We start from the raw sequence: 13,328 nt of genomic DNA, 5'->3' as shown, positions 1-13,328 counted from the left end.
GGCAGCAACATGTGGTGGGGCCCAGCTTGAGACAGGTATTGCATTGTTGAACATATTTCTTGTCATACATTTAATGATGTTAACTAGATGTTATTATTGATCAGTAAGTTGTGATTTAACAAAGTGGTTTACATATCAATAGACAGTAGTGCCCAAAACTGATTGGGACAAGAATGAAAAATGCTGGGCTCAGAATGATAGTCTGTTCTATTTGGTAACATTCAATTTGCAACAGTCATGAGCTAAAAATGGTGTGATTGATGAGCAAAAAACTAAAACTATGTCCCATTTTCATACACAGGAAGACCTCAGCAGGGGGAAGGCTGTGGCAAGTGGCAGCCAGGAGGTTGACCAACGCCCTCCTTCTCCTCCTCCTGCAACAACTACAGGAGCCCAGCCACAGCCTCGAAGGATGCCTGGTTGGAAGTGCCTAAGGAAGACGAGAGAGTAATGGCCTGGGTTCAGTCTGGTCTGACAGAAGATGCAGCCTCTTGAAGAACCACATCCTGGGGACATAGATGGCATCTGCTTTTCCTGATCTCTAGGACTTCTGGGCCAGACTTCTCTCCTTGAGATATGTTGTCATGGTTTTGCAATAGAGTTCGTCTGCTTACCTGTCTCCATGTGTTCATTTCTAGAGACCAGCTGACCCTCACCTGACTGCTTTTATATCCATTCTCTGGCATGGCTCCACCCTAGCTCCTAACAGAGATCTCTATATTAACCTGTGCACTGCAGGCCAGCCCAGCCCTCAACCTTTGTGTGTTAGCTTCCTGTTACCTGCCGTGTGCTCTGCTGTTATTCCGTTACCGACTTTGGTGTGTCCTTGACCATCCCTGTTTGCCTGTGATCCTCACCTTTTGGCATGTCTCCGACTATTCCTGTCTGCTTGTGGCCCCGACCTTGGCTTTGTCCCTCACCATCCCTATACTCCTGTTGCCTACTGTGGGTGTGAGCTGGGGGACCCTGGGGGTCGCGACCTGGAGCCAGTTGCAGCCAAGTCCATCCTCACCACTCGAGGCTCTGGTGAACACCTGCTGGTTTTTAGACTCCGCGCCCCAGGGAATCTTATGCTCTAACCCCGGTGGGATCCATCTTGGTGTTCTGGCGGCCCTACCTTCCTATCACCTGGACCCCCGTCCGTAGCAGTCAGCCATAGGGTCCACAACCTTGTGGTGCACTCCTAATTCCTACGGTGTGCATCTGTCACCTGGCCTCAAGGTGATCTGACAGTTTGATCAGCCATGGACCCGGCTGACGTGCCGCTTCCTGCAGTCCATCCTTTGCAGGGCATAGTTCGGAGACTTGAAACCCAGGAATCTAATCAGACTCAGGTGATGCGATTCCTTCAAGATCTGGCTTCCTGCTTCGAGCAGCTACAGGCTTCCTTGGGACCCTGAACCTGCAGCCTCAAGTACAGTCTGCAACTGCACCTATCGCACCAGTCGCATCCACGCATTAATTTTTACTGCCAGCTCCGTCCCGTTTCTCTGGGGACTCCAAGGCCTGCAGGGGCTTCCTCAGCCAATGCACCATTCATTTTGAGCTCCAGCCTCAAAACTTTCTGTCTGATCGGGCAAAGGTAGCCTATATAATTTCCCTCCTCTCCAGTGAAGCTTTAGCCTGGGCTGCTCCCCTGTGGGAGAAAGATGATCCAGTGGTTTCCAGCCTGTCCAACTTCTTGAAGCTCTTTCATAATATCTTCGAGGAGCCAGCTCAGGTTTCTTCTGCGGCTAGTGCCCTTTTACGCCTTCGCCAAGAATCTTGTTCAGTGGGACAATATGCACTTCAGTTCCGTATCCTCACAGCGGAATTGAGCTGGAACAATGAGGCCCTGGTCGCAACCTTTTTACATGGCCTCTCTGATTGAGTGAAGGACGAATTAGCAGGAAGAGCTATCCCCGCCGGTCTGGACGATGTAATTTCCTTATGCAATCAGATTGACATTCGTTTCCAGGAGAGGTCTTTAGAAAAAAGACGCCAGCACCCCCTAGGTCCTAGTCAGCCTGAGCTTTTTTCCCGTCGCCCTGTGGAGCATCCTCTGTCTGCTGAGGAACCCATGCAGCTGGGCCGGACCAGACTAACCCCCAAAGAACGTGCTAGACGCAGAACTCTGGGCTTGTGTCTTTATTGTGGGGGCAATGGTCATTTTCGTGACTCTTGCTCGCTTCGTCCGGGAAACGCTCGGGTAATACATTTGGAAGGTGGAGTATTGGACCCAGAAACATCACCTTCTCGTCTTCATCTTCCGGTGTTCCTCCATGTAGGCACTTCTTCCCAATCGGTCCTAGCATATCTGGACTCCGGAGCTGCCGGCAATTTTATGGACTGGAGAACTGCTTCTTCTATGAAGCTTACCCTTTCTCCCCTCGCTACGCCACTGGTAGTCTCGGCAATTGATGGCACTGTGCTCCCAGGGGGTCCTATCCATTTCCAGACGCTACCTATTAGGATGTCGGTAGGGATACTCCACCAGGAGTGGATCTCCTTCCTCATCCTTCCCAAGGCCTCTACCCCCATTGTATTGGGCCTTCCTTGGCTACAGCTCCACTCGCCACATGTGGACTGGGTCTCTGGGCAGATCCTGGCTTGGGGTCCTTCGTGTTTCTCGTCCTGTCTTCTCAAGGTGAGCCCCAAGGGAAAACTTCCCATTGCTACCACATCCGTATCGTCTGATCTTTCCGCGGCATACAGCGATTTCCGGGATGTGTTCTGTAAGAAGTCTGCTGAGGTGCTTCCTCCCCATAGATCTTTTGACTGTGCTATTGACCTTGTCCCTGGAGCAACCCTGCCCAGGGGTCGTACCTACCCTCTGTCCATTCCAGAGACCCAGGCCATGTCTGAGTATGTCGCAGAGAATCTGGAGAGAGGTTTCATCCGGAAATCCTCATCGCCTGCAGGAGCAGGGTTCTTTTTCGTTGCCAAAAAGGATGGTACCCTCAGACCCTGCATCGACTATAGAGGTTTAAACGCAGGGACTATTAAAAAACGATACCCCTTACCTCTAATATCTGAGCTATTCGACAGGTTGAAGGGGGCTTCCATTTTCACTAAGTTGGATCTCAGAGGTGCATACAATCTCATTCGAATACGGGAAGGTGACGAATGGAAGACTGCGTTTAATACTAGGGAGGGGCATTATGAATATCTTGTTATGCCTTTTGGTTTGTGTAATGCTCCAGCTGTGTTCCAGAACTTCGTCAATGAAATATTCAGGGACCTACTGTACCAGTTTGTTGTCATCTATCTGGATGATATTCTCATCTTTTCCGAAAATCTGCCTGCTCACAGAAACCATGTACGCACCGTACTTCAGCGCCTTAGAGAGAACAATCTCTATGCCAAGATGGAGAAATGTTCCTTTGAATGTTCTGAGGTCCTGTTTCTGGGATGTTTTGTTTCTAGTGCGGATGGATCCCGGAAAGGTCTCAGCTATTACCAACTGGCCCCTTCCCGCTAACCTCAAGGCCACACAGCGCTTTCTTGGCTTCACAAATTATTATAGGCAGTTCATAAGGAATTGCTCTTCCATTGCCGCGCCTATTATCGCTTTGACCAAGAAGGGTGCGAATGCCAAAGACTGGCCTCCCGAGGCTGTCTCTGCGTTTCACGATCTGAAACAGGCCTTTGTCTCTGGACCTCTCTTGAGGAGACCAAATCCTGAGGACCCATTTTTTATTGAAGTAGACGCTTCTTCGATGGGGGGGGAGCTGTGCTTCTTCAGGACTTTGAGAAGAAACGTCAACCATGTGCGTTCTTCTCCAAAAAAAAAGAAATTATGCCATTGGTGATCGGGAACTTCTCGCAATTAAATTGGCGTTGGAGGAGTGGCGTCATCTCTTGGAAGGTTCTCCTCCCCTCCCATCTGATGCGCTCTCTAGGTCATTTGACATTTTGGACGAAGGTACCCTCCTGTTTGAAGAGGTGTCATATTTTTGGGTCCCGCAGCGAGTTGCTGGTATCAGTGCTGCTGTCAGTGCGCTATATCTCGGTGCTGGTGTCAGTGCTCTCTTTCACGGTGCTGGTGTCAGTGCCCTCTCTCTATCTTGGTGCTGGTGTGGTGTCAGTGCTCTCTATCTCGTGCTGGTGTCAGTGCTCTCTATCTCGGTGCTGGTGTCAGTGCTCTCTATCATGGTGCTGGTGTCAGTGCTCTCTATCTCGGTGCTGGTGTCAGTGCTCTCTATCTCGGTGCTGGTGTCAGTGCTCTCTATCTCAGTGCTGGTGTCAGTGCTTTCTATCACAGTGCTGGTGTCAGTGCTCTCTCTCTATCTCGGTGCTGGTGTGGTGTCAGTGCTCTCTATCTCGGTGCTGGTGTCAGTGCTCTCTATCACAGTGCTGGTGTCAGTGCTCTCTATCACGGTGCTGGTGTCAGTGCTCTCTCTCTATCTCTGTGCTGGTGTGGTGTCAGTGCTCTCTATCTCTGTGCTGGTCTCAGTGCTCTCTATCTCGGTGCTGGTGTGGTCTCAGTGCTCTCTATCACGGTGCTGGTGTCAGTGCTCTCTATCATGGTGCTGGTGTCAGTGCTCTCTATCTCGGTGCTGGTGTCAGTGTTCAGTCTCTATTGCAGTGCTGGTGTCAGTGCTCTCTATCATGGTGCTGGTGTCAGTGCTCTCTATCACGGTGCTGGTGTGGTGTCAGTGCTCTCTATCTCAGTGCTGGTGTCAGTGCTCTCTATCTCGGTGCTGGTGTGGTCTCAGTGCTCTCTATCACGGTGCTGGTGTCAGTGCTCTCTATCACGGTGCTGGTGTCAGTGCTCTCTATCTCGGTGCTGGTGTCAGTGCTCTCTATCTCGGTGCTGGTGTCAGTGCTCAGTCTCTATTGTGGGGCTGGTGTCAGTGCTCTCTATCATGGTGCTGGTGTCAGTGCTCTCTCTCTATCTCGGTGCTGGTGTGGTGTCAGTGCTCTCTAACTCTGTGCTGGTGTCAGTGCTCTCTATCATGGTGCTGGTGTCAGTGCTCTCTATCACGGTGCTGGTGTGGTGTCAGTGCTCTCTATCTCAGTGCTGGTGTCAGTGCTCTCTATCTCGGTGCTGGTGTGGTCTCAGTGCTCTCTATCACGGTGCTGGTGTCAGTGCTCTCTATCACAGTGCTGGTGTCAGTGCTCTCTATCTCGGTGCTGGTGTCAGTGCTCAGTCTCTATTGCGGTGCCGGTGTCAGTGTTCTATCTCAGTGCTGGTGTCAGTGAGGGAGATAGCAGCGGAGAAGCCAATCGGCAGGCAGTGCCAGCACCATGGCTGAGGATCAGCACTGGACTGGCACCTCTGGACCACCGCAGTGGAGCCCTGCATAGGTGGGGGTAAGGGCCGGGCAGAGGGAGGTGCTCAAGCACAGGTCGGCACACTGGGACACTGGAACAGGACCGCGCTGTCCTGACTGTGGCACTGATCATCTCCTGCACCCCCTTCATAGCCTGCCCTGACCTTGCCTCTCCTCCATGGCCTTCATGCGCTCCTGAATTGTCAAAATTTCACAGATAAAAAAAGAATGCTTGTCGTTGTCGATCCCAGATTCACTTAATACTTTTGTTATGTTAGTGTCCATGTTGTGGGACTATGTGTGCACAGCTAGTAAGTATTTTGTGGCTGAAAATATGACCTGGATGTTTTTAAGGTTCGCCTGCCATTAAAGTCCATGGGGTCCGCCGCAATCTTTGTGGTTCGCAAACATTTGGCCACGTTCGCATTCCTGAAACATCCTGTCAGAAGTTCGTCCATCACTAGTCTTCACTTTTCAAAGTTGAACTTTGTAAGTTCCTGTGTTCTGTATGTTATGCTTTGATACATTCCTGTTTACACAAAAATGGCAAGTTAGAAAAATGTTACCAAAAATAATGTTTTATATACACCAAATATGTTGGTTTGTTGTAAAACCCTTTTCTAAACACACATGTGAATGTGCTTTGAGTAAAAAGTTAAATTATCAACAATGTGTGGCTTCCTTTTTCAATGCGCAAAAGCAGTATTTGTAGTAAAGTTGTTGTTTTCTGTGACGATGGGTGTTATTTACTAAAGGCAAATCCACTTTGCACTCCAAGTGCAGTTTCAGATGTACTTTTGCAGTGCACTTGTAGTGCATAGTGGATTTGCCTTTAGAAAATAACACCCACAGTGATATCGAAATGTCCCCAATCACGCCACTTTCCTGACCCCACATATTTCTGCCATGGTGCTGAAAATTAGCAATATTTTTGTCAGTAATGCATTACATACATTAACAACAAAAACAAGGTGTGTTTGTAGCAGACCCGTAACATAATAAGATCATCTGAAGAGACTGTCACCTCATCTTGCTCTGAAATTGGGTTTGCACTGTTGTAGAAAAAGGCCCCAAAAAAAAAACAAATAAAACCTAGGAGACACCTAAAACAAAGCCAAGCAGTAAATGAAAACAAAGATTATTGGAGTTTCAAAGAAAAATTTATTTAAAAAATGCCTCTCAGACATTGTCTGGCATATCAATGGCCCCCCTACCCACAAAGAACTCCACATATCTTGATCTGACCTCGCAGGCGCTTTGGGGGGGAAAGCCAGGACGACCAGCTTCAAGGGCCAGGTTGACATTTTCCGGTAAGTCTGCATCAGACCCAACTGAGGCCACATAGTTTGGTGAGTGTTTTTTCAAAAAATTGTGCAGAATGCAGCACGAAAGCACAATATGATTGAGTTTATATTCCGCCATGTGGATTGGAGTCAAAAATAGGCGGAACCGGCTGGCCATTATCCCAAAAGTGTTCTCCACTAGTCTTCTGGCCAGCTGCAAATTAAAGATTCTCTGGTCCGGGGTGAGAATCCTCATCGGGAAAGGCCGCATCAGATGGTTTGCCAGAACAAACACCTCATCCGCAAGGAAAAACGAAGGGGAGTCTTTCCACATTCTCCTCTGGAGGTGGCAAGCCCAAACTGCCACTCTGGAGACGCCAGTAGAACTCCGTCCGCGCAAACACTCCACCATCCGAAATACGGCCATTTTTCCCCATGTCCACATACAGGAAGTTATATGTCTCTGAAACCACCGCCAACATCACAATGCTATTATACCCCTTGTAATTATAATAGTAGGACCCCGAGTTGGGGTGTGGGACGATGTGGACGTGTTTCCCATCAATTGCACCTCCACAATTGGGAAAGTCCCAACAGCTGGCAAAGTGGGAGGCCACAGTCTGCCATTCCTGTGACGTTGAAGGAAACTGGAGTCAAACAAGAAAACAAAATTAAGGGGGGGTGTTTTAGACAGGTAACCCTCTGCACTTCATTGAGAGCTGAATGCCTAAATAATGTGTGATACGTTGGCCAGCCCCTCCTTACTTTTACTTTAAACTGTAGCATTTGAAAGTATTGAGGCAGGCCCTTGCACTACATGCTTTGTTGAATTCATCCATAAATCTGACCAGAGAAGAGGTAGGTATAGTGTGTATTGGGTTTGGCAAAGTCAGCAGATAGAGGATTGCTATCATCTGACCTAGCAGTTGAGGGGGGGGGGGTTCCTAATGAGTTTGGCCCACCAAAAAAAAATCTCTGGCACTCTGCATGAATTTAAGCACACACATAACATTTGTACACATTTTAGGGGGTGTTTAGGGGAAAGCAATACTATGGAACTGACAAAATACATTATTAAGTGACAAGGCTATAGGTTTATGGGCCCAGAAGAGCATGCTGGGGAAGTTAGTGAAGGCAAATATGCATGAAGGACAAAAAAGGAACTTTAAAAGCTTCCAGCATGCATGAGGACAAAGAGGCACAGCATTTCAATTACAGCATATTGCAATCGTGGTAATAAGGGAATGAGGAAAGAAATACAATACATTAGCAAACATTAAATACATAGAATGTGATGTTAAAGGAGAAAACTTACCTTAATATATTCCTTCTGCAGGACCTGTATGATGGCAGAACAGGTCTCTTGAATAATGATTCCCAGAGACTGGGGGGGAGATGCCTGTCGAGAACTTGAGGTCCTGAAGACTTCTCCCTGTCGCCAAGTACTGCAATGTGGCGATGAGCCTCTGCTCCGGAGTGATGGCTTGCCACATGCGGAGTGATGTATCCTGCCTGCTGATATAAGGGGACAGCAAAGCCAGCAGACGGTAAAAAACGGGGTCCGTCATCCAGAGATAATTCCTGAAATCAGGATTATTCTCAAAGCTCTCACGCTGGAGCAACCAATTCTTGGTCCACGAACTCCTCCTCGCCCTGTTCATGGACTGGGCTTGTGTCAAAGCTAAAAGCCCAACACCAAGCTCGTGCACAGCACGAACTCTACGAGTACGTACACGAAACATGACTTAAAACGGTCGGCTGGTCAGAATGGTCTAACAGAAAGCATCAATAAACAGCAAGGCCTGAAAGAACGAACTGAAAACCAGAAATGAGCGGACAACAAGCACTGCAAATCAAAGCGTACTATACCAAGATATAGTCCGTAACGATCAACAAATGTGAACTGACTACACGCACTGATAATCAGATACACGCTGACAAGCACAAACTGAAGAGCAGTAACGACCTGAAGCACAAATCTGAAAAGTGCAAATCGTCTCTAACCAAACTTCTACTAACACGCGATAAACACAAGATCAGCAGAAGGAGCCCAAAGGGTGCCGCACGTGGTGCTGAACTTCCCTTTTCTAGTCTCGTCGTACATGGCTTACGTCACCGTGTTCTTGTCGACCGGAAATTCCGACAACTTTGTCCGACCGTGTGTATGCAACACCACTTCCGGACTAAATCCGTCTGAATTTATCCGACGGATTTTGTGGTCGGAATATCCGACCGTGTGTACGGGGGGCTTAGATCATTAAACAGATCAGAACACAGCGCGACCCATTACCCAGAAGACAACGCGACGAGGAGAGAAGAAAGAACATCTCTGCGGAGGAGGAAGAGGAAGATTAGGATTATGTGCCTAGCAACAGGCATTTCTGGTAAGTAAAAAAAAAAATTGTTTCTAATTTTTTTTGATTTTTTTGTAATTTTTAATATTTTTTTTTTTCAGGGTGGCCCTCCACTTTAAATTTGTTTTTCTATTTCTAAATTATGTTTATTTAATAAAAATTGTGTATTTTTATATCAATTCTCATTGATTGTGTGAACCTTTTAAACTCCAATTTTGTCCTTGTTAATATTTGAATTAATTTAAAGGAGGTGGTGTACATAGTAAAATCTCCAACCTTAAATACTATATCCCAAAGAAACAATATGGTACCCATAATAGGGACTTTTTGTTAAAGCTGTGACAAAATGCACCGAACAGGATTTGATCCAAAGCTGAAAATCATGTAACCTGGTTTTTGACCATACAAGGGGAAAGTCTATATTACATTTTCACAAATTTTACTGTGAAAAATCCTTTTTGTATGTGGAGGGTAGATCTTGTTTTCTTCCAAAAGCAAACAGTGCCCCCTTCTCATTTGCAATGATCTTAAAGTGAACAACTTTGCACCAGGTTTACTATATGGACCATTTGAGTACTTATACAAGGTGATCAAATTGCCCATTAAACACCTCTTCTGAAGTGTATTTATATGTTGTATATTGTGCCTGATGGTGCAAATTCACACTCTCTATTAGGCTCGGTTCACACTGGTGCGATGCGGGAACCATGCAAATCCAGTGCGGGTTCCCGCATCGCACCTGAATTGCACAGTGGTTCACACTGAGCTCTGCAAACCGCTGGGCGTGTCGATCTAAAGTTAATGATACCCCCAGATCATTTCGCAGATCACAGTGCGAACCACAAACTATGAAATGGTGCAGGAATTGGATCGTATGGGTGTGAACACCCATGCGATCCAATTCCAATGCGGACCAAAAAAAGGGTCCTGCACCATTTTGGTGCAGTGCAATGCGATTTTTTATGGCTGAAATCACATCGCACAGACATTGCATGGGATCTGCACAGCAATACGGTGCAAATCACATGCAATGGCTGGCATCACACTAGTGTGAACTGGGCCTTTGTCCTAGGGGCTGCTTTCAATTGAGCAGAAAGTTATGGAGAAGCCAAAATTTTACAGTCACCCCCAAAACAGGAATAAAAAAAAAACTTTTACTAGAGACAACCATTATGGTGATAACTGTCTAAGGACTTGTTCACACCAGGTACGTTGATTCACACTGATCAATGCAGGCTCAAAACATGGGCCTTGTACATTCCATACATGTGCTTTGGGATGCGTTGCTTAAAATGCAGCATGTCAGTATGCCACAATGAGCTGCATGCATTAATTGTTTTTTCGTTACCTTTAAAAGTAAAAAAATAAAACATGTAAGCATTGTGATGCATAACAACGCATTGCACCACCCCTACACAACACACACCAGCGGTTATACAGACCATAACGTGTGCATGCTGGTGTGAATGAGCCCTAAGAGACAAAGTCCCCTAATTTGAAGAGACTTTATCTCCTTTCCTTTTGTGTTTCCGGGACAGGAATTACTACAGGGGATCTAACGAATCCCTATGCTCTACAAAACAAAACAAATAAAATATTTAGGCTTCAGGTTCTTTATCCACTTCGCACCCACGCTATAGCTGAAAGATGGCTACAGAGCAGTGCTCAATTGCCGGGAGGATGTCCCTGGACGTTTGCACGCAGAGAGGAAATTCTGTGTTTGCTGTGCCCCTTGGACACAGCCAATCACAGATCGTGCTGAATGGCCATTTAGCACTCGATCAGAGCTTCCAATGAGAGATGTAAACACATGAGATCATCTCTCATCACCGACTCTCCCTCCTCACACAAAGACCGCGTGTGAGGAGGTAGAGCTTCCTGCTGCATCGTGAGTAAAAATAAATCACACAACACAGTGCCCACAGTGCCACCTGTCCCCAGTGCCACCTATCAGCGCCATGTATTAGTGCCATCAGTGTCACGTGCAATCAGTGCCATGTATCAGTGACATCTGTCATCAGTGCCACGTCAGTGTCACGTGTCATTGTCCTGGTGCTCCAGGGCCTTCAAAGTGTAATAGGTAGTCAACAAGTTAGATGTGTAATTTATGTTCCTGGAATATGTGATGGTGCCCCCTGCATGTTGGGCCACTCTATGTGGCTAGACTGTATAAAAGTCACACACATGTGGTATCGTAATACTCAGGAGGAGTAGCAGAATGTATTTTGGGGCATCATTTGTGGTATACACATGCCATGTGAGAGAAATAACCTATTACAATGACAATTTTGTGGATATAAATAAATAAATAAATAAATCTTAATATTGCAAAGAATTGTGGGAAAAAAATGACAACATCAAAAACCTCACCATACCGCTTACTAAATACATTGAAATGTCTACTTTCAAAAAAAGTGTAATTTGGGGAGTATTTGTTTTTTTCTGGCATGTTAGGGTCTCCAGAAATGAGATAGGCCACCAGTACATGAGGTGTGATCAATTTTTTATGATTTGCACCACAGCTTGTAGACTCTCTAACTTTCACAAAGACCAAATAATATCCACGAATTTGTGTTATTTGTACCAAAGATATGTAGCAGTATAAATTGTGGCCAAAATTTATTAAGAAAAATTCATAATTTGCAAAATTTTATCACAGAAACAAAGAAAAATTTGTGTTTTTTTTTTCAACATTTTCAGTCTTTTCATATATAGCGCAAAAAAAAAAAAAACCCAGAGGTGATCAAATACCACCAAAAGAAAGCTCTATTTGTAAGAAAAAAGGGACAAAAAATTAATTTGGGTACAGTATTACATAACTAAGTAATTGTCATTCAAAGTGTGAGAGCACTGAAAATTGGTCTGGGCAGGAGGGGGGTTTAAGTGCCCAGTAGGCAAGTGGTTAAACGTCCTTTGCAAGTACGTGAATATCAGTTGGAATTCTACCCACATACCTTTACGTATAAAGGAGCCTTTTGTGTGATCAAAAAGGTCAGATTTCATTTGAGTCCAGTTAGACATCTTGTTTTCCTTCATGTTGTTGAAAGATGAATGTTTTAGAACGGAGTCAATCTGACCATCATCCAACTGTTTTCCTAGGAACTTAGAGAGCTTTACCACACTTCCACGAGGGTCCTAAAAATAATGTTTCAGTGTAACTTCTATTTGCATGAATAGTATAATAATGTAATCAGCATAATGCAGAATGACAATGCTCATTCATTGTACTGTATCTATGGAGGAGCAGTGTTGTGACTCTGGGACAGCAAGTGTGTTTCAACTACAGAACACCTTCTTCTCTGCTCATATCTATAACATGGTGAAAGGTAACCACATCAAGGCTGCTAACACTGCTTGATATAACCCCTTAGAGGGGACAGGACACAGGAAAGCTCCAGTTCAGCTTTTCTCTTCAACATTGAGGAACCTTTGAAAAGCTCTCCGGTCTCAGGGAACCCCTGCTAAAAATAACTATATCTAGAAACAATGATACATTATTGGGAAGGTCGGTAGGAAGAATTCTCCTTACAGGTGTGGTCATTGGGAAGAATTTTACCCCCTTACAGATAGCTAAAAAGATCAATGGTGTCAGTGGGAACTTATGTGAGAGGCAGAAACTGCTCATTGCTCAAGGAACTCCTAGCAAACTCAGGAGGGACACTGGTTGAGAAATCCTGCTCTAGATTTTGGGCAGGAGCAACAGGTAATTCCTGACGGCTCCATGTCAGCACAGCTGGGTATAGGCTCTGCCCCCCATGCCTCCAGGACTTAACTCATATAAATTTGAGCCCACCTACAGCCTCAGCGTTCTTCTATTTTACTCCTATGCACAGGACCTAGGTTTGCTCCTCTACCTGGCTGGTCTAAAGAGCTGGCCGTCCGTCCATGCATGTGGATTAATCTGGATGCAATCCCTGGTGTCTCGGCTCAATGTCCCATAATCCAGGGAGCCCCGCTGATGGTCATGCCAGTGTTGGCAGAGTCTCCCCTATGCATGTGCACCCGCGCTGTGCTTGTGTTTATGGTCGGATGACGGAGGATGGGTGAGATAAATGTGAAAAATGCTTTGTATTGAAATAAATGCTGCATTACTGGGTATTGTTGTGCCTTGCTCCCTGCAGCCACTATGTATAGCCTGAGCTCCTCCACAGGGAGTACTCTGCATAACAGGTACACAAAGTACCACTTTGTCTGTTCAAACATGGCAATAACCTGTTGGTTGCTTCTCATGTTTGCTTTACTGTTGTGCCATTATGCAAACCCCCTCAAAAGACCAGCATCTGCATAGAAGGTAGATGAGTCATCTGTGGATAACTATTAGAACCGGGTATGGCAGCGCAATGACTGTGGCCTACATCTGGATACAAGGCTCAATCTCTGCCTTCTGAAGGAGGTTTCTCTAATTCTAGAATCTCCCCAAGTCAGTCTTCTGCAAC

The 13,328-nt window shown here is 46.0% G+C and overlaps 1 protein-coding gene across 1 annotated transcript in view; it reads right to left on the bottom strand.

Annotated features, from left to right (window-relative positions):
• The window catches only part of LOC143934096 (sulfotransferase 2B1-like), a 293,347-nt gene that overhangs the window by 39,185 nt on the left and 240,834 nt on the right, over positions 1 to 13,328 (bottom strand). The window contains exon 5 of the mRNA XM_077457409.1: positions 11,847 to 12,027. Within this exon, the coding sequence (XP_077313535.1) occupies positions 11,847 to 12,027 (181 nt within the window). The remainder of the gene's footprint in view (positions 1 to 11,846; positions 12,028 to 13,328) is intronic.

Source organism: Lithobates pipiens, unplaced genomic scaffold (genome assembly GCF_037356315.1).
Source record: "Lithobates pipiens isolate NorthernLeopardFrog02 unplaced genomic scaffold, aLitPip1_a1.2 Scaffold_27, whole genome shotgun sequence".
NCBI lineage: Eukaryota > Metazoa > Chordata > Amphibia > Anura > Ranidae > Lithobates > Lithobates pipiens.
This window is presented reverse-complemented; position numbering and strand designations above follow the sequence as displayed.